Source organism: Pelmatolapia mariae, linkage group LG8 (genome assembly GCF_036321145.2).
Source record: "Pelmatolapia mariae isolate MD_Pm_ZW linkage group LG8, Pm_UMD_F_2, whole genome shotgun sequence".
NCBI lineage: Eukaryota > Metazoa > Chordata > Actinopteri > Cichliformes > Cichlidae > Pelmatolapia > Pelmatolapia mariae.
Window position 1 is genome coordinate 21,027,676 of NC_086234.1, and position 19,385 is coordinate 21,047,060.

At 40.0% G+C, this 19,385-nt stretch overlaps 2 protein-coding genes across 2 annotated transcripts; both read left to right on the plus strand.

Annotated features, from left to right (window-relative positions):
- Positions 1-19: 19 nt before the first annotated feature.
- Positions 20-5,980, plus strand: LOC134632744 (glucose-induced degradation protein 4 homolog). Its single transcript, XM_063481509.1, has 6 exons — positions 20-396; positions 786-845; positions 2,327-2,434; positions 2,530-2,631; positions 2,720-2,850; positions 4,553-5,980. The coding sequence occupies exons 1-6, from the start codon at positions 205-207 to the stop codon at positions 4,614-4,616; spliced, it is 657 nt and encodes a 218-aa protein (XP_063337579.1). The 5' UTR covers positions 20-204; the 3' UTR covers positions 4,617-5,980.
- A 9,335-nt stretch (positions 5,981-15,315) lies between these two features.
- noxo1b (NADPH oxidase organizer 1b) lies at positions 15,316-18,983 on the plus strand. The gene is made up of 8 exons (XM_063481507.1): positions 15,316-15,460; positions 15,564-15,644; positions 15,808-15,880; positions 16,161-16,344; positions 16,429-16,643; positions 16,749-16,859; positions 17,166-17,283; positions 17,389-18,983. Exons 1-8 carry the CDS (start codon positions 15,386-15,388, stop codon positions 18,065-18,067), a joined length of 1,536 nt encoding a protein of 511 aa, XP_063337577.1. The 5' UTR covers positions 15,316-15,385; the 3' UTR covers positions 18,068-18,983.
- Positions 18,984-19,385: the final 402 nt, after the last annotated feature.

Consider the following 19,385-nt stretch of genomic DNA (forward strand, 5'->3'; position numbering starts at 1 on the left):
GGATACTTCTCGCTAAAACACCGCGTCGAAGTCCACTTCTTTGGGAGCTTGGTTGCTGGTAAACTGAACTGTAGCGGAATTAAGTGGAATTTGAATGTTGTTGGACCTCTTCGGCTTTCTGCCACCTCCTCGTAGACGCCGACAGAGTACCTCTCCTCGACGGCAATTGCCCGTGGTCGGTGCCCGGTCAGCGAAGCGGGAGCCATGCCTGTCCCTGCTGGATACCTCAGCGACTCCACCGCCGCGGCCTTCACATCCTCGGCCTCACTTATCCCGCCGCCCCCGATAAACACGCAGCAGCCCGGTGTTGTCACTTCGCTCCTGTACAGCGGTTCCAAATTCAGAGGCCACCAGAAAAGCAAAGGAAACTCTTATGACGTGGAGGTTGTTTTGCAGGTGGGGCAGTGAAGCGACTATTTCGTTATTCAGTCGATATGTCAGAGGCATTTGGTCATCTGTCAAACGGGCGGCATGATGATTGACAGGTGGTAAAATCAGCCCTGTCCTGTCCCGTAGCAGTGCCCACGACTGAATACAAACAAACATTTTAAATTTGTTGTCAATGTCTTAATGCAGCTGAAGTAATTTATTACTATAAATACTAATAAGGACATTCAGAATTGGTGTGAAGGCCTACACAAACATTTACCTCAGTAGAAAATTATTTGTATTTGAGGTTGCTGTTAGAAATTAAATATTTAGCATTGGCTTTGTAAAACCATAACTTGATCTGAACTGATGTCAATGTGATGTAGTTTATTGTATGTCTTGCTTTCTTTTTAAAGCATGTGACCATGGAGGATTCCTACTTATGTGGCTACCTGAAGATAAAAGGACTAACAGAGGTGAGAGAGGTGATTCCCTTCATTAAAGAATGAGCATAAATAATTTATACCATGTCTGGCCACAGCTGTCATGGAAATTGTTGTGACTATTTTTGTAGTAGCAAACATGTCTAACAGTGCCAAGAGAAAAAGGCAGTAACATAAGACAACACAAAGACTATCGGGCTTTTCAACCAAAGTATCAATTGATGTAAAAAAAAAAAAAAAAAAATCACAGTTGGAAAAGTAAGTACAGCTGTTTAGCAAAAAGAGTAGAAGGGCTAACTTCTTGAAGGCTTTTTGCATTTTTTAAAGGTTTTCTTGCACATACTGTCCACGTTTTCCATTAAACATCTACTAATTCATTTGCTGTTCACTATAAAATATACATTTCTAGTTTAATTTCAACTATTGAACCTTTTCTTTGAGTGCTCTTTGAAATAGTTGAATCAGTGACTGCACTCTCCCCTTGAGGCAGATCACACCAGTTATTGTGGCCGTGCAACTCCTTTTTGATTGGCCTGTCGAGAACACATTGTTCTAATATGCATGTCTCATCAATAAAAAATGTTGTTAGGTTAATACTTAAAAGTAGTTTTGAGATTGTCACACAGGTTCTTAAAATCCTGTGGGTTTTAATTTGTTAACGGCTTAAAGTAAGAACACCTTAATACCTACAGAAATGAGCGGGTAGTCGGGATCGGCCACAGACAGATTCATGGCAATGGTAGAGAAGATATAAGACACCCAACATGTGTTATTCAGTAGGCTACATTTTGAGCTCACAAACAGACAGTTTGAGTTTGTGTTGAGGCTGTGTGCACTAGGTGTCGGGAAAGGCAAAGTTTATCACAGGTTGAACTCGAATGGCCACACATAACCAGAAGAAATCAAATTGTCAAAACAAGACTTTAGTTACAAGTTAAATGACTTCTTGAAAACGTATATTTAGGCTTTCAGTTCATCCTCTGCTTCTTCCTTGAAGGCCACGTTCATTTTAATTCAACTTTCTTCTAATTGGTGGATGTTATACTACTAATCATGCCTTAATAGCAACGTTCAAAGATAGTGTGAATAAGATGTTATCAGCAAAATGGCCATAACGCTATCTCTGCAGGAGGTGTGTTAAAATCTATTTCACAGAGTAAATTACAGCTAACGCAGTACATGCTATAATTAGTGTCCTCGGTTATTACAGAAGTAATTACTAGGTAACAGCTCACGTCTTTGTGTTCCTGCTGTACAGAGCATCCAGAACATTCCCACTGTATGAATGCAGTGGTGAACTAGCTGTGACATTGTGTTGGCTTATTACACATACCTCTTATTTGTCAGTCTCTAAATGATCACTTTCTGTAGTGTTTTAGAATAGAAGTGTCTTTTATATAATTGAACATTAAGTAGACAGATGTGTTTGTTATCATTTAATGTTACTTTCTTTTTAATTACAAAGAGTAGAAGTGACCAGATGCGTCTTCAGTTGCTTCTCGTTGTTGTTTTAGGAATATCCAACACTGACCACTTTCTTTGCTGGAGAGATCATCAGTAGGAAACGGCCATTTCTCACTCGGAAATGGGATGCGGATGAGGATGTGGATCGTAAGCACTGGGTATGGTGAAACCGCTTTTATTTGTAAATTACAAAAATTATTCTCTATCAGACTGATTTATTCTGATCTATCCTGTAAACATTTTTTGTGTCCAGGGCAAGTTCCAGGCCTTCTACCAGTATGCAAAGACATTCAACTCTGACGATTTTGACTACGAGGATCTGAAGAACTCTGACTATATTTTCATGAGGTGGAAGGTACGATTACCGAACAGTGAACTTAATTATATTCTGCAGTAGGTTGCCTCTTATATTTCTGTTGGTTTTTCTCACCTGCCTGCCTTAGGAACAGTTTTTAGTCCCTGACCACACAATTAAGGACATCAGCGGCGCTTCCTTTGCGGGATTCTACTACATCTGCTTCCAGAAATCCACAGCAACAATTGAGGGCTACTACTACCACAGGAGCTCCGAATGGTGATGCAGCACACTAAAAGTTATTGTGATTCAAGGTTGACTTGTACTAGGAGCTTTAACCAGCTGGCTCGGCTCTGAAAAGTTGCTTTATCCTAGACTGGCTGAAAATCTGGTTGGGGAAAACTCATTCAGTCAGCTTCTCTCAAGTTTTCTCAATTGTGGCTCCTCGGATAATTAGCAGACAGCTCCAGTTTAAAATGTGTAATTTTATATACACAAAGCAGAACAGTCCAACCCGCAGTTTGGTCTGTTTAATTTATGTGGTTATGCTGCCTGGTTATAAGCAAACTTAGCCCCACTTTTACTCCATCTCTAGTGTTTTTGTGCATTCTGTGGTAGCAGTTTAACTGTTGCTGTTCAAAATAGTCTCCAAGCCATTTTTATCTCACCAAATTCACACCTACAGTCAATTTACAGCCACCAATTAAACTAACATCCAATTCTTTGGGGTGTGGTTGTTGGCACCATTGCCTTACAGTCTTTCTGTACGTTGTACCTAGAGCAGGGCGATATGACCAAAAATATTTATCACGATATACATTTGAAAATTTGTGATAACGATATAACTGACGATATAATTGACACTAGACAAATTACTTTACAACTCCACAATTTTATTAGTGCAAAAAAACCCCATCAATGTATTTTCACTTGAACAAGCAGCTGTTTTTTATGTGCATTAAAGCGATATAAAAATTTTACCATGCAAATGCAAATTCCTTGCTGACAGTTTAACCAAAAGGCATTTCCAGTGGAAATTGGCCGACATATCCTCTTCATAACCATGTATAATATCCACAAAACCTAAAAAGAGGTTATACACACACACACAATACGGTAATATTATGTTGAAGCACAGTACGTATCACTCCGCGAGGCTCCTGCCTACGATAGCCGTAATGCTCCGACAATCCATGAAGCGATGCGGGTTCGTAGCTTAGCAAAGTCGTACTAAAACATTTGACAGATTTTCGAGCGCCGTGTACCACATAAAATCGTTTCGAGGTCGATAAACACAACCAGAATTCATACATAAGGCACACGGGATTATAAGGGGCCCTGTCAATTTTCAGAAAAATCAAAGAATTGATTTTAAGTGTGCCGTATTTTCCAAAAAACACGGTAATAACGACGGCTCGCTAGCACGCTCTAGCAAAAATAGTGCTTTGTTGTGTATCTGAGGGACGAAAGCTAAACCAGTTCCACACCACTGAAGTTGCAGCATTTTTACAAACCAATTCTGGTTCATCCGTTTCATTTAATGATCCGCTTTCGCTCTCCTCATTCCCCGTCGCCGCCATGCTTTTTCCGCCATGTGCGTATAAAAAAAAAAAAAAAAAAAAAGGCACTGCGCATGCGCGTTTTACCCATATTCTATCGCGATATTTCATTTTCTTATCGTTGCCCAACATTATACCGGTATTACCGTGAACGGTATGATATGGCCCAGCCCTAGTTGTACCTATGCAAAAATGTTCATATTGCCTCATATTATACAGAATTGAAGCCAATACCAATATATTTGCGACCAGCCAATATCAGATAGGTGATTGATATAGGTCTGGCTGTAATATTGCATTCGCAGAAGTGCAGCACTGCTCTGTAGCCTGTACCTACAAAAATGTGCCTTCTCACTCTTATGTCTGTATTTCTGACATAGTACTAATGTATATACATGCTGACATATACTATCTCCTACCAGGTACCAGTCTTTGAACCTCACCCATGTTCCCGAGCACAGTGCAGCAATCTACGAGTTCCGGTGACCCTGGTCGGCGTTGTGGATCTTTCTTTTGTTGGACTAAGACTTAAAAGCAAAGCAGAGGTCTGCAGACGCTACTAGGGATTTGGACTTGGAGCAGTACAAACTTTTACATGTTCTCAACCAGTGGGTGGACAGAGGAAGATGAGTATACAGGATATAAGGGACAAATGAATGTACACATGGAAACGCTGGAAAGGAAGAAAGTGCAGGTGTGCTCCCTGGTTGGAGCTTGTAAAGTCAGAACCAGCAGCAAAGACTGGGTGCGGTTCATATAGTGTGCCCCTTTCTTCATTTCTTTTAATGTCTGGCTTTAAAAATGCTTGGCACAATATCTCGAGACACTTTAAGCTGAGTTGGGAATTCCCCTTCTTATTTTGCAAATCGAAACGTATCCAGCTTTCATTCACTTGGAATGAGCAGCATATACAGGTTCAGCGACCGTCGGACAAGGATTCCTTGCAGGACTGTTCTTATAAACACAATCTCTAAAGAAGTAAATCACCATGTCGGTGGAGGAAAGCCAACACAGAAGGTTAGGTTTATCAGGTTTTACAACTGGAGCTTTAATAAGCTCATAAGCTAGAAAGTCAGTATTTTTAAGCTAAGCTGGTTCTTCGTTTGCCTGCCAAGAGTATATGTTGTTGTTGAATGATGGTCACTGAGCGGCACTTTTTCTTTCTTTCTTTTTTTTAAAAAATGGATACAATCTGAGAGACACAAGCTTTTCCCCTGTGTTTATAAAACCGCTTGGGACATCATCACATAGGATTGCTGTGGATCTTATTCTTTTGAGTTATGTTTGCACAGGTTTTGTTTTTGTTACTAAAATGCTTGCAGTTAGCTTTCTACACTTACATCCCAGTACACAAGCTTCACAGGTTTCACACTTTTCATTTTCTTTATTACATGAAGGCTTTAGAGCCAATACAATCCCATAAAAGTATTCAGAAGAGAGTATTTTTTATCCTGCACTCTGCATCAAACGAAAAGCTTTTTACTCCCCGTGTGTCGTTTTAAATTAAGACCCCCCACCACCCTACATTTGTCTCCTCAACTATGCAACACTTTCAAGATAGCACTCCCCAAAAGTAAGGCCCTGATATGTGAGAGGGAAAATTTTATTCTATCCTTAGAGTATATGAAAAAGAACTATCTTAATTAAAAGGAAATATTTTTGTTATAAATGTATGTGACAACACTCTCCTGCCTAATCATGTTCCCCTTCTATTTGATGGTGCCATCTTTTTAAAGCTTATTAGAGTTGTATTATAACAAAACATGTTTGTTTGAGACTAACATTGGATTTGATTGGTGGTGTGACTATAAAGAGTGGAATATGGATTTTAAAAAAATAATTTCAAAACACCCTTTGTTCTGTCTTATGTGTTTGACCTCTTTACAATAAGTTGTGGTATTTGTTCATTTCAAAGACTGATGAAAGGTGTGATAAACTGGAAGATCATCTTGCCCTCTGCTGCCCTCTAGTGTCGCTAAACACTTGTTGCAGCCTTCCTGAGGATTTATCGACCCTGACTTTGTTTTGCAGCATTGTGCAGAGGTCTTTTAAAAGGGTTTTTTTGGACATTGGCTGCTTTTTCAAAGTCCAGTCCTTGTACTTTTAACACATATGAATCATAAGCACAAAGATCAACCAGTGTTGTGTCGGACACATACCAGTTAATTTAACAGTTGACAAATTTAAATCTTTAAACACTTTGTTACTGACAGTCTGTTACAAAAACACATTTTGGTCAAATTTCTTTAGTTGAATTGATATAAATATGTGAAATAAAACACAGTTTGGCAGAGAGGAAACCGTATTTTTGCACCAACAAAATGATTCACGAAAAGCTACAAACTTCTCAACATGGTGTAAATTGTGTCTGTGAAAAATCTGACTAAGCTGGGCAAGTGGAGGACAAAATAAGAAGTTGCAGGACTAAAAAAGATCTGCAGATGATGAACAGTATCTGAATGTCATGTCTGTAAGTAACAGGAAAAAACAATCCAGCAAAGACCTGACGCAGGATCTGAGAGATCCATTTGATCCTTTATTTGATTCATCTACCGAAGCCTCATCAGAAATGGTCTCAGTAGAAGAAGCCATTCTCAATGAAAGGAAAGCAGGTAGGAAAAACGGAGGAATGCTAGATTTTAGCGTGACAATGATCCCAAACTATTCTACAGTATAATCATGCTTGGATAGAAAAACGCAATAGAACAAACACTGTCAGTCGTGGATGGCCCTCCTCAGAGCCTGTACTTCAACATTTGTGAAACAGTGTGAGATCATCTGAATGAAGAACACAAAGCCTGGAGAACTGTTCCTCAAGACTAGTAAAGAAAGTACCAGACAACCTGTCTCAGTGAGTTCACACCATGTTGAAGAATTCCTTGTATGTTTGCAAATGTTTGAATGCATTTCTGTATTCATTTCTTATTTTCCCAGCAAGGAAACCAGCTTTCAGCTGACTGAGACTCAAACACACATCCTTTTTTGAAAAAGAAATTAAAGTATTGTTTGAAAAGTAAGAAAGAGACGCTCTACTCGCCTAAGGAGAATCAAGCAGCTGCTTTAATTACATATATTTGTTAGCTAACATTTACCTACCTTTCATTATTATTATTGTTTGTTTTTCTTGTCTGCTGGCCTGAATTCTTGCAATGTAGCAATCCAGTTAGTACACACAGAGGAAAGCCTTATGGATGGTTAAGAAATGGGGAAACTGAGTAGTTGTATTAAGTTCAGGCTGGACTGCATTTTCCAGTTTATCCTCTGTTTAGTTTAGAGGCCACAGCATCCCAGAATAAACAAAATCATTTTCACTACGTGACTGCAGTGAGAAGCAGGTGCTCATTGGAATAAACGGTGAAAGATAGCTAACCTCTCAACACTTTGTAGTGTTATCCCCCAGCACAATGTTTTATGATCCCCCAAGAGTAAATAAAATAATGAGTAGTATCATCAATCTAAAAGATTTGCTTTCGCTAAAGGTGTTGTTACAGGTAATGTAATGCACCTGATTTAAACATTATATTCTTCAGCATTGCATCCTTCAAAGAATAGATGAGAAAAGTAAGAACACTTGTCAAACTGTCAACAGAAGCAAAAATATGAAAAAAGATAAGTGTTATTACAACAGTCAAATATTTATAATACAAATGACAACCACTATCAGAGACACTCAAGCCCAAAAAATGGATAAACTAACATGTTAATGCAACTGACAATACAGATGAAGCCATTTTTGTGGTGTTTTGAGCACAGATTCAAAGGATTGTTGTACTGTGATGCTTCCTCTATCAACACACGAGCACAAACAAAGCTTCCTCAGAGACCCTTCCCTGTATTCACCGCCTTACCACCAGCTCGACTCCTCTCCCATCCTGTTAATTACAGCTACCACTGGATGGTGCTAAAAGCCATGCAAAAGAAACGCTGAATACAATCACTGTTACATGTCAATAGGCAAAAAGCAATAAAAAAATGCCTTATTACCTATTAATTATTGCCCTTGGATACTTACAGACTACTGCCAAACAACACACTGCTTTGAACTTTCAGTTTTTCAGAATAATGTAGGACAACGTAACATTATGTGGCAATGTTCCAATTCTTGTTATCCGGAAGCTGGGACCTTTTTTGTTTTCATAACCTCAGGTGAGCCAGTTTTTTTGCTTCTTCTTCCATGGCATGACATTCGTTACATCCCATCTGTGATATATTATGTAGCCGGTACAGTTATTGCTGCTCCTTCGCCTTAAGCATCACCAACAATGGACAAAGCTGTAGATCAGCCAAAGACAATGAATATCTTGTCGTAAGAAAACATTTCCTAATACCAATAATACCATTTTGCAGTTAGCCACTACAATGGAAACCACTGTTAATTAAATAACAAGGTCAAAAAAACAGATTATTGAAATTTCCATAACCAGTGCCAAATAAAAGGGCGTATTTGAAGTTTGGTAGTTTGATTTTGCAGTTTGCACATTTATTGCAGTCACTGTAAGACACAATACCTGCTAATTCTTCTTTAGATTCATTAATAAAAAGTTTTTATTTGACCTTGTTATTTACTGTAATTGGCTGCTGACACCAACATTAACATTTCATGAGAATAACTCTTGGAAAACAATAATCCTCACCTTTGCTCCACATTTGCCACTGAGCTAAAGTCTTGAACCACCCCCAATAAATTTATATTTTGCTGTGTAAGATATAAGATTTCACATTTGGATTCCATCCATCCTCTGCTGCTTATCCTTTTCAGGGCCTACGGAGCCTATCCCAGCTGTCTTAGGGCGAGAGCCAGGGTACACCCTGGACAGCTCGCCAGTCTGTCGCAGGGTTAAAAAAAATCCTTCTGCCCTTCTGCTGACTGATTTTCAGTCCAGTTCTTGGATAATTTGGCATAACTCGGCCTTTATTTCTTGTTTTTCACCATTCCTAACGAGTCTTCAGTGAACAGTGGTTTGATAACCCAAAGGGCCAGGTACATCTCTCAGGTCCTGTGACAGGTCTTTCATGGATTTCCCCCCTTTTTAAGGACATTCGGACACTGCTTTCTGCTGTAGATAGTTTAGATAGCTTTTTAGTCATGCTACATCCCAGTTTTATTAAGCAGAACTATGCCAAGATAGACAACAAGGAATTATTTTATTTGTTGGTGCAAAAATACTATAAAATACGATGTTATAGCTGTCACTCTATGTTATCTTTGCCAATTTTTATTTTTTTTTGCACAGATTCAACTAAAGGACAAATTATGCATTCTCTGATATTTTTTTTTTTCGATGGGGCGGATGGATGGATGGATGGATGGATTGCCACTTAAGTGCATTTTTTTAAATGTATATGAATGCCTGGTTGCTTGGAAGCAAAACATCAAAAAATACTTCTTTATCCCTGTTGGTAGCTGGAATAATTGTGACTTACGATCTTGCTCTGCTCTGTAGATCCTTTGTCTGGTACCGAGACTGCAGACCGTCTGAGGATGGACAGGCCTGGGAACCCTGACCTATGTGGGCGGTTTGCATGCCTGAGAATTCCGAGAATAGTGGCAGGGATTTCTGTTAACACTTTAAAGGGGCTTAAAAGAGGCTCAAGTAGCTTAATGTGAAATACCGGTATTACCAAATAACATTCCCATTCTAGTTTTGCAATATGCGATCAAAGTATTTGTTTCACACCATTTGTTGTGCAGAATTCTTTCCCTGAAGGAGTGGAGCTGGGTCACTTTCACGTTTTTTATTCCTTTCACACTTTCTCTACTCATTTCATCGAGCCAAGTATTTTGGTTTGACCAACAGGCCACTTAGCATTGTGAAAGCTATATTTGTGGCTTCCCAGAAGCTTTTTTTTAATGCAGCTTATCAGAATATGCAGAATATATTAAAATCAATTAACAATGCAGTTTTGTTTTTGAGACATGTTACAACAAGCCTCCCGTGTTATATTAACTATTTCGTAATTGGCTGAATGTTTCGCAGTTGGTCACCATCCAAGGCATTGTTTTTAACGCCCACGATTTTCTATTATGTTGCACTAAATGCAAATTATAGCCTGGTATTGTCTTTGCTGGATAAATGAATCAAGGCCTTCTCTGAGAAGAAAGCAGCATTTGAAAGGTAGCAAATGTTGCTCCAAAACGTGTATGCTCCCCCACAGTATCGCAGATAGTCAGGAGAACTCAGGGTTGGTGATTTAGTGTTTCAGGTTCATGTTCCCATATGTTTAATCCAATGCAGTGACTTCCAGGGGGCCAAAGAAGCCAAACATTCCATATCCATATGTTTCTAAGTTTTTCAATAATAAAATTTTGCAACTGTGGTTGCACATTACACATTTTTGCCACCTTTTGTACATGGTAACATGCTTTAAAGTGTGGCTGGTTGTTTATTAGCAGCTGACATTCTCATGGGGAGCAACAGGTTCAGATTTTATTGTTCCTGGAAGGCCTCACTGGTTAAAAGCAGTAGGTTTAAGTCTCTTTTCTCGGAAAATCTTCAAAAAGACTATTACAAATGTGAGGAAAAAGCAAACACTGAATGGGTAAAAAGTTGAAGGTGATGTATGGGGAGATAAGAAGTGGCTTTAGGATTGTGCGTATTGTTAAACTAAATATTGAATGACTTGGTGTTGCGCAATTGTGGTTGTGACACTGGGAAAAGAAGCACCTACAAAGACAGGAACAAAAAATGCTGTAGGTGGATGTGAGCTAGTGACACTGGCTTATTATTCTTAGATTCTTCCCACTCACTCAGACATAAAGTCTGCCTTAAAGTTGGCAGCAGGAGAAGATAACGATGATTATGAAAAGTGTCAGTCCTCTGTATAGTTAAGAGTCCAGGACATCTCTGATTAGACCTCCCTGGCATTTTAAAAAACTGTGTTAGGGCAGGATTGTGAGCATCATCTGGACAGTTCCATACTAATCCACAAAAGTTCCAGTCTGTGGCTTTAAACCCAAACTTTGTCTAATTAACTGGACTTTTTCTTCTTCTTCTTTTTTTCCCAAATCTAACATTCAAATCATCAGCCACAGCCAAGCGCTCAATCAGCTGTGATTATCAGCATCTGGGTCAACAACAGGCATTGTTGCCGTTCTCATAAAACGACAACTGATGATTTTTGCTTTGTACAACCACAAGTGACACAAGCCCGATTATGTTATAATGTCTCTACTTGCACTGACAATCCAGATAAGCGGAGGTGTCTTTAACAATAAATAAAGAAGGACTTTTTTTATTGACAGTCACCTTTATGAGCTCATAATGGTTAAATTTTTACAAACGAAATGTTCAAATGAAATGTCTGCAGGCAAAGTGCATGATGTATTAATATATCATGGATTTCTGTGTTACTCTTTTGCATTCAGAGCAGCAGCTTTGCAAGTAAGCATAATCTCCTTTTATTAGAGGGACATAAATGCACCATAAATAGAGCATCTGCACTCTCAGCTTAAACCAAACGCCTACAACGATGGAGATAAAAGTTGTTTAAAATCACTCCTGCTGAGACAAGAAGAAGGTTTTAGCCTTTGACCTGTCAAACAAAAACAAGGTGGGGCTGTTGATTAATGTGTTACCGTAACAGAGGAATTTGTGTTCAAAAATGACTCTGCCTGGAGACAGATGTAGACAGATATGATACGGGAGCTGTGTATTCCATGGGTAATGCCAGCATTGCCTTACATTTGAGGAGTCATTATCCTAAGAGCATATATTACGTACAATGCCTTTTGTGGGTGTACCTGTGACTTCTCAGCATTGGCTATATAATTACAGTAACGGGTTTCCTTCCAGCACAGCTTCCTCTATTAACAATTGTAAGGAACTTCCAAAAGCTTTTATGAACCAACTCTGCCTTCTTATGTTGAATGTAAGCGACAAAGCATCTGCTGCACATCACGAACATGTTTCAGACTCTTCATTTAGAAGCTTTCACATTTCGTCGCATGTTAAGTGTTGGCATCCTTGCTGTGATTTATTGTTACGTGTTATCACTTAAATGTGGACCGCACAAACATCTCATCGCTTCTCAGCGAGTACTGAACTGATTATGATTTGGTACGCGGTGATAAGTCCTGTCTGCGTGTTAATGAAAAGGATTTCAGGTCTAGCTGTTTCCTGAGGTTGCGTTTGCATTCTTATGTCTCGATCTGCTGACATGTTTATTCTGCTTGAAGAATTTGGCAGTGTTTGTTAGCAGTTGTGCTACAAGTCATAAAAGCATGACAACTGGCACGTCCGCACTTTGTTTCCTGTCTGTGTGACAGGTAATGCATTTCTTCATTTCAGTTTGTGCTGCGTTTTATTACAGTACTGTAGTTAATGGAAACTAAACTGAAACGAGACGTGAACAAAAACATCATTTTAGTTAGTGGCAATAAAAATAAAAAGAAAAAAATGGACTTTTGAGGAAAATTTAAACCAACTGAAATGATTTTGTGAACTAATATGGAATAAAAATAAAGAGGTAATGTGCTTAATTCAGTGTTTGTTAGTTTTGGGGGGGATTTTCATTTTAACTCGCCTTGATGGACATGTTTCTTGAGATTTTGTGAAACTTCTACAGAAAAATTCTTTGTTTTTATACTGTAATACCTGTATCTATTTTCTTAAATCTTGCGTTTGACATATCAAACCTAAAAAAACTAATAAAAGCTAAACCAAAACAAATAATTTTCAAACAATAAAAACTAAACTGAAATGAGATGTTTCCCTCTGGAAACTATCTGAAACTAAAGTGAAGATACATTTGACAGGTTTGAAATTAAAAGAATGTTTCAGGTTAAAAACCATGGTGATAAACGTCTTCCAGTAACTTAGAGGAAAGCAAAAGGTATGAGCCATGCACCTGGTTATTTGCTCTCTCCTTTCAATTCTTTGTTTTAGAGTAAAACCAAACAAAAAGAGGATTGTGACGCCAATCGAATTCATAGGAAATGCTGATATGTGACACTGTGTGGAAAATTCTGGCTAAAAAAAAGCATGTTTCCTGAGAATGGGCTGTTCGTCTCATTTTCAAAATCCTGGCACACCGAAATTGATGATAATGACGATGATGGCACTGCTGAACTATGAACTGACTCTTGCAAAAATACTCATCATCTGTAATCCGATGGGTATTATTAGCTGATGACTAACCTCTGCCACTGTCCTGAGGAATGCATCAAAGTGGGAAGTTTTTTTAGAAGCCTCCAGATAAGTGGGAGTTTCCAAAGAAAATAGGTGATCGCTTTATGTCATCGTCAGTCAATGAGCTATTGTTCAGTCATAGGCCGTTTTCTTACACAAACATTTTTCCTTGTTCACTGCAATAATGGTGCTGCATTCCACTTCAGGGAAGTCCTGCTGTTGTTCATAATGCCTCATTGAAGTGAATAAGAAAGCAAACATGAGCCTAGCTTTCTCTTTTTCATGCAGTCTCTTGTTTTTGCAATTCTGCCACCAGCCTTTGGAGTTCATTGCCTTTAGCTTTCTCCTCTCTCTTGGCTTTCTTCTTTCTACTGTTTAGCATATTGTTTAACAGATTATATAGCTTTAGAAAGGCCAACATAAAAACAGAGAGTGCATAAAGAAAAATAGGACATAGCAAATGGTCACAGCACCCAGTGTTTTGCACTAAGCAGGGCGTGATACTCAAAAGCTGCATTACTTTTTCTTTCTTTCTGTTTTGTTTTTATTACATTCATGTTTTAAAGCTGTCTTACCACACAGGGCGACACACTAACCCACTCCACCGTGTTCAGCTCAGCTATGCAAACGCTGCAAAAACCGTTTTAAAGCGCACAGCTCACACACACATGGCTTCACTGGTGCTTTTTTTGGCATTCAAATCAAGTGAATTACCTGAGAAACCTTTATGAAAGCAAACAAGCCTTCTATATATATATATATATATATATATATAAAAGTGCTGCCTATTCGACTGACAGGTGAGAACAACCAATGTGCGCGTGATTTGTGGGTGCAGTTAGGTGATAGTGTGCACGAATGTGTGCTTTTGGGAGTGAGCATGTGTGCTTGATTTCCTGTGCAAACATCTACTTCATGTGTACACACTTGCACACGCGTCTCAATTACTGGATCCGACTGCCTGCACTTGGTTCAGTAGTCCAAAAAAAAAAAAATGAAAGAAAAAAAAAAAGAAAGACAAGAAAAAATCTGAGTCATGGTTGTTTACACTACTTATTGTTGAAAATCCCAATGTGGCTTTACCCTCAGGTGTTGACATCCTCACAGGTCACTCACAAAGCTGGACAGTCCTGACCTTTCAGATCATAAAGCAGTGTGTGTGTGTGTGTGTGTGTGTGTGTGTGTGTGTGTGTGTGTGTGTGTGTGTGTGTGTGTGTGTGTGTGTGTGTGTGTGTTTGAGACAAAGGACTGGCATTGCTTCATACCAGTACTGCACTGTCTCAAGACTGGTCGGGGTAACCCCCTCTGACTCCGGCCCTTTCATGCTATCTTCACTTTGAAGAAACACCTGTTCCCCACAACACACACACACACATCCACCTTTACCTGTTCAGTCAGCCTCAACAGACACACACACACCTAGCCACGCAGCTCTCTGCACTTGTTTCTGATAAGGGGATATTACTGCCAGGTGATAAATGTGAAGCGACTGCACGTGCAAAAATGTTGTAATTATGAGAGCTGAGGATGTAAAGGATTCCAGGAAGAATAAGGAAGACGGGAGCGGAGCAGCTGGAAATGTAATAATAATCATAATATTGACAATAAACCTGCTTCAAGTGCAAAAACATGAAAAGAGTTCAAATATGTGAGCTACTTGTATCATGCCTTCATATCCACCGACTCTTCACTTATCTCATTTCCTCATATTTTATTTAAACACAGATTTCATATGTAGAGCGCAGAAGAAATGAAGCATTTTTTTTTAATAAAATAAAAATAAACTTTTTTTTAGTGGCTGTTTTGACTTTCTTTTCATTCCCATTTTATGCACCACATACTCCATTTGGGCTTCCGGTTCCACTGCATTCTCCTACACCGTTTCTGTTCACGCGCTGGGATGCTGGCATTCTTCCTCTCAGACCACGCCCCCCTTGACTGTTTCTGTTCACGCGCTGGGATGCTGGCATCCTTCCTCTCAGACCACGCCCCCACCCCCATGACTGTATATTAAGCAGTATTTGGCTCTCCGAGCAGACAGAACAGCGGAGGGAGGTTAACGGGCATACCTGAGGTCAGGAAAGAAGCATCACTCATCCTGCCAGCTGAGACGCGAAGTGCCAAACGATGGCTGACGAACACCGCTTTGTTTTCAGCGCCCGCATCATTGGAGGTGTTCACAGGGACGCACCGAAACTCAAGGTGAGCTAAGACCAGACATTAGCTTTAAAAATCCAATAAAATGAATAAACGGATAAAAATTGACAGTTTGGGCTGATTTTGATTTTTTAATCCCCGTCCACAGATGTTCATGCTGTCTGTGCTCTGGTCTGACCAGAATGAAATTATTATCTACAGATCATTCCAGGATTTCAAGGAATTTCATGTAAGGAACAAAAAACATATATATATCAGCTCATCTGTTCTTCTTCTTCTTATTATTATTATATTTATTACTATTGTGACTGATCTCGGCTGCTTTGTATTGGATCTTTTAAAATAATTGAGGCTAAATGTGTATTTAATTAATTTTTTTAAATTTTCAACAGAAACAACTAAAAAGGAGATTTCCTCATCTGAACCCTTTCCGGAAAGACGACAGAATGATCCCAAAGTTCACAGGTGAGATTGATTCACCTGCTGTTGTTGATGTGTGTTGAGTTAATCTGATGAAATTCAGAAGCCCTCTTCCAACTAGAGGAAAGTTCGAGTAAAGCATGTCTCCAAAACTGGGTTAATTTAGCAGCTCAGTCTCTCAGAATTTGAGTAAAACACTAGTGGAGCTGTCATTTAGCTGTTTTTTTTTTTTGTTTGTTTGTTTTGTTTTGTTTTTAGCTTTGCTCCTCTGCAAATCATGTCTTGATAGGTTTTTTTTTTTGTTTTTGTCTCGTCTTCTTTCCAGGGAAGGCCAGGAGGAGCAGCGTGCAAAAGAAAGGCTCTAAGAAATCAGTCCGACGGATGAAGTTCTTGGAAAGCTACCTCGAAAAACTGCTGAAGTGCGACCAAAGCGTGACTCGGAGCGTCGAGGTCACCCGCTTCTTCACCCCCAAAGACCACGACCTGCAGCCAGACTACACCAAGAACAGGTATGCTCCCAGCTCAGTGGGAAACTGTGAGGAGCAGATAAGAGCTTTGACCATTTTTGGTAACATGACTTTTCTTCTATACAGTGTCATGATGCTGCTTTCTGATGATCAGAATGACGAGTCAGGTGGAGGAGGAGGCGGATCTGCCCACCACTTTCACCATGGAGGCAGCATCACTCACCCTTTTGTGACCCAGACATACCACTGCGTGGCTGCCTATGAGACAAAGGACACCAAGAACCGCCCGTTCAAGGTGGCCAAGGACGAGAAGCTGGACGTCCTGATCAAAGACCCTGCAGGTCAGTGCTTTCAAATTTACGCATTTTTATTGAAGATTATTATAGAATCTTATCTTTCTACTAAACAAGAGAGTCTCATGCTAATTTTTTTTATTTCATCTCCAGGCTGGTGGCTTGTGGAGAATGAAGATAAGCGCCTGGCTTGGTTTCCCGCTCCGTACCTGGAGCTGTCGGAAGGAGACGATGACTATGATGAAGATGAGCTTCAGCTGAGAGGTGTGTACTTGTGTTGCGCTGGAAAGTTTCACTTCAAAGAGTGCACTGGATACACATTTACAACATAAATGAGCATGCCTGTGAGCAGGTTCCACATGTGTGCTGATGAAGCTTTGCCTTGTTGTTACAAATAGCCAACACTAGGGAGCTGTCTTCAGCCATTCTAATCAGTGCATGTTTCCTTTTAACAAAAGTCTGCGCACAGTTTTTTTTAGATGCTGTTTTGCATTTTAGGATACTTATTTGACCACTTTTCAGCTCTGCTTTGTTGCTCAAGCTTTTCTTTCTCTTGCCTGTGACTTTTAGGTGCTCTGTACTGTGCTGTGAGAAGTTACACGTCTAAGAAGGTTGATGAGATCTCTCTCCCCATTGGCTCTGTGGTTGAGGTGCTGAGGAAGTCTGACAACGGTTGGTGGCTCATTAGGTATGTCGGTCTTGTCTGTTTGCAAATGATAAATAATATAGCAGTTTGTAGAATATTTAATTATTTTTAACAGGTTTGAATTACATCATGTTTTGTTCTCTACAGATTCAATGGCAGAGTAGGCTACATCCCAACCATGTACCTGAAGCCATACAACAACCCTAGGGCAGGCCTTTATGGGCTGCACAACAGGCTGCATAGCTCCTCTCTGAATCTGGCAACAGCCAGCAGGGATCGCCAGGCTCCCTACCCTCCCAGTATCCACGAAGAAGATGACCTACACCAGAATTCTGCTGGCCCCTCCAGACAAATGTCTGAGCCTGCACGTCTCCACAAGGCTCGATCTCTTGATGTCCTCTCCGATCCCTGGCCTCAGGGGGAGGAGGAGAGGGAAGCCCCAGCCTCAATCAGCCGGCCCAGCATCATGAGCCAAATCAGCTCTGATTCCATTCTCTCTGAATTCTCCTCAAGCAGCGACTCGTCCTCCAGTCTGAGGGAGGAGGCGCAGAGCTACGCAGACCACCCTGCAGCCTCACAACAGCCCGACAGCTCGCGCAGCAGCCCCGATCCCAGCCTCTCAGACGGCGTCAGCTTCAACAACGGCTCAGAGAGTTCTGCGTCTGTCAAGTCCAAAGGCAGCAGCAACGCCTCAGTCGTCCCCAGGGTACCTCCCCGACCCAAAACAGAGGAGATCCTGACCCGCTGCACCACCATGACGCGCAAGGCAGCCCTGGCCACCAAGGCTCGGCTCCAGATTCAGCCCGAGTCCATTCACAGCCGTTAAGGAAACCACGGCACCAGTGCTATACATTGCAAATCCTACAATAAGTTGTATTCTTAATGATACTCACTTGTTTCTGCAAACCTTTTAGACTCATTATGTGTTTATAAGAAGAAAATATAACTTGTTCAAAGCCACATTTAGATAAGTTTAAGAGGCATTGCTTAACTTTTTTTGCTTGCTTCCTTCTTATATGAAAGGTTAAAGGGAAAGCAGCTTGGACGAGGCAGCCGCAGACTAAAATTTCATAAAACGATGTCAAGACAGTTCCCATTTTATCAAATGGAGCTTGGCATCTTAATTTTGAATATTTCAGTGTAAGTATAAGACTAATGTAGCTTCAGTGAAGCATTATGAGGAGCAGTAAGTAAGTCTACGTATGTGACCTATAGTCACAATAAAAATAAATAAGAAATAATAATAAAGTTTGTTTTCTAGCTTGAAAGAGTGTTTGGGGGAAATTTCGGTGGCCTTGAAGCGGTTGTAAATGTACAGGGGCTTTATGGCTGTTTTAACATGTAGAAATCAATCAAATAAACTGTGGGTTCAAAAATATAGTAAAAGATTGTGAATATATGGTTAAATGATTCTTTTCTCATTCACTGCAGTGCTTGTGCTTGACAGATTTGAGAAACTAATACATGTGAAGCAGCTGTTGCAAAAAAAAAAAAAAGAGCAGCAAGGCACGCATCAGTGAACAGACTGAATGCCAACGCAAAGGCCTTTTGAATGACTGCACTGAAACCTCATGGGCATGGTAAACAAGCTGTCTAGGAAACAGGGAGGAGTGGCTTGTGGGTCTCCTGCCATGATGTGTTGTTTTTGTGCATCTTTACATTTTTCATTTTTGTTTGTTTTTAAAGTAGCCTCCTGTATGAATGTGCTGCTGCTTCACTATGTACTTTATATCCTGCGTGAAATAGGTCAATAAAATTGAATGTGCACCGATGTCTGTTCGTTTCTCATGTGTTTGACAAATTTGGGTGCCCGAAAAAATTCTGAGAGCAAAAAACAAAGAGGGCAACCATACAGGATTGTACTTCTCAGGTCAGTCTCTTTTGATGACTGATGAAATATACAGTGCATCATGGAAAGCTGCCAGCAGCCTTGACCTATTGCAGGATATCTAAGGGAGGATTCAGGGTTGCCTGACCCAGTCCTAACTATATCCTTTATCAAAAAGGAAAGTTTGAAGCATAATATTAACTTATAAGAACCCACGGTGAAACAGGTGCCCCTTTACATATTGAAGAAAGTTCCTGTTAAAGTTTCAACACTGACTTAGTTTCCCTGACAATAAAAATGGCTCTGGGCTCTTATG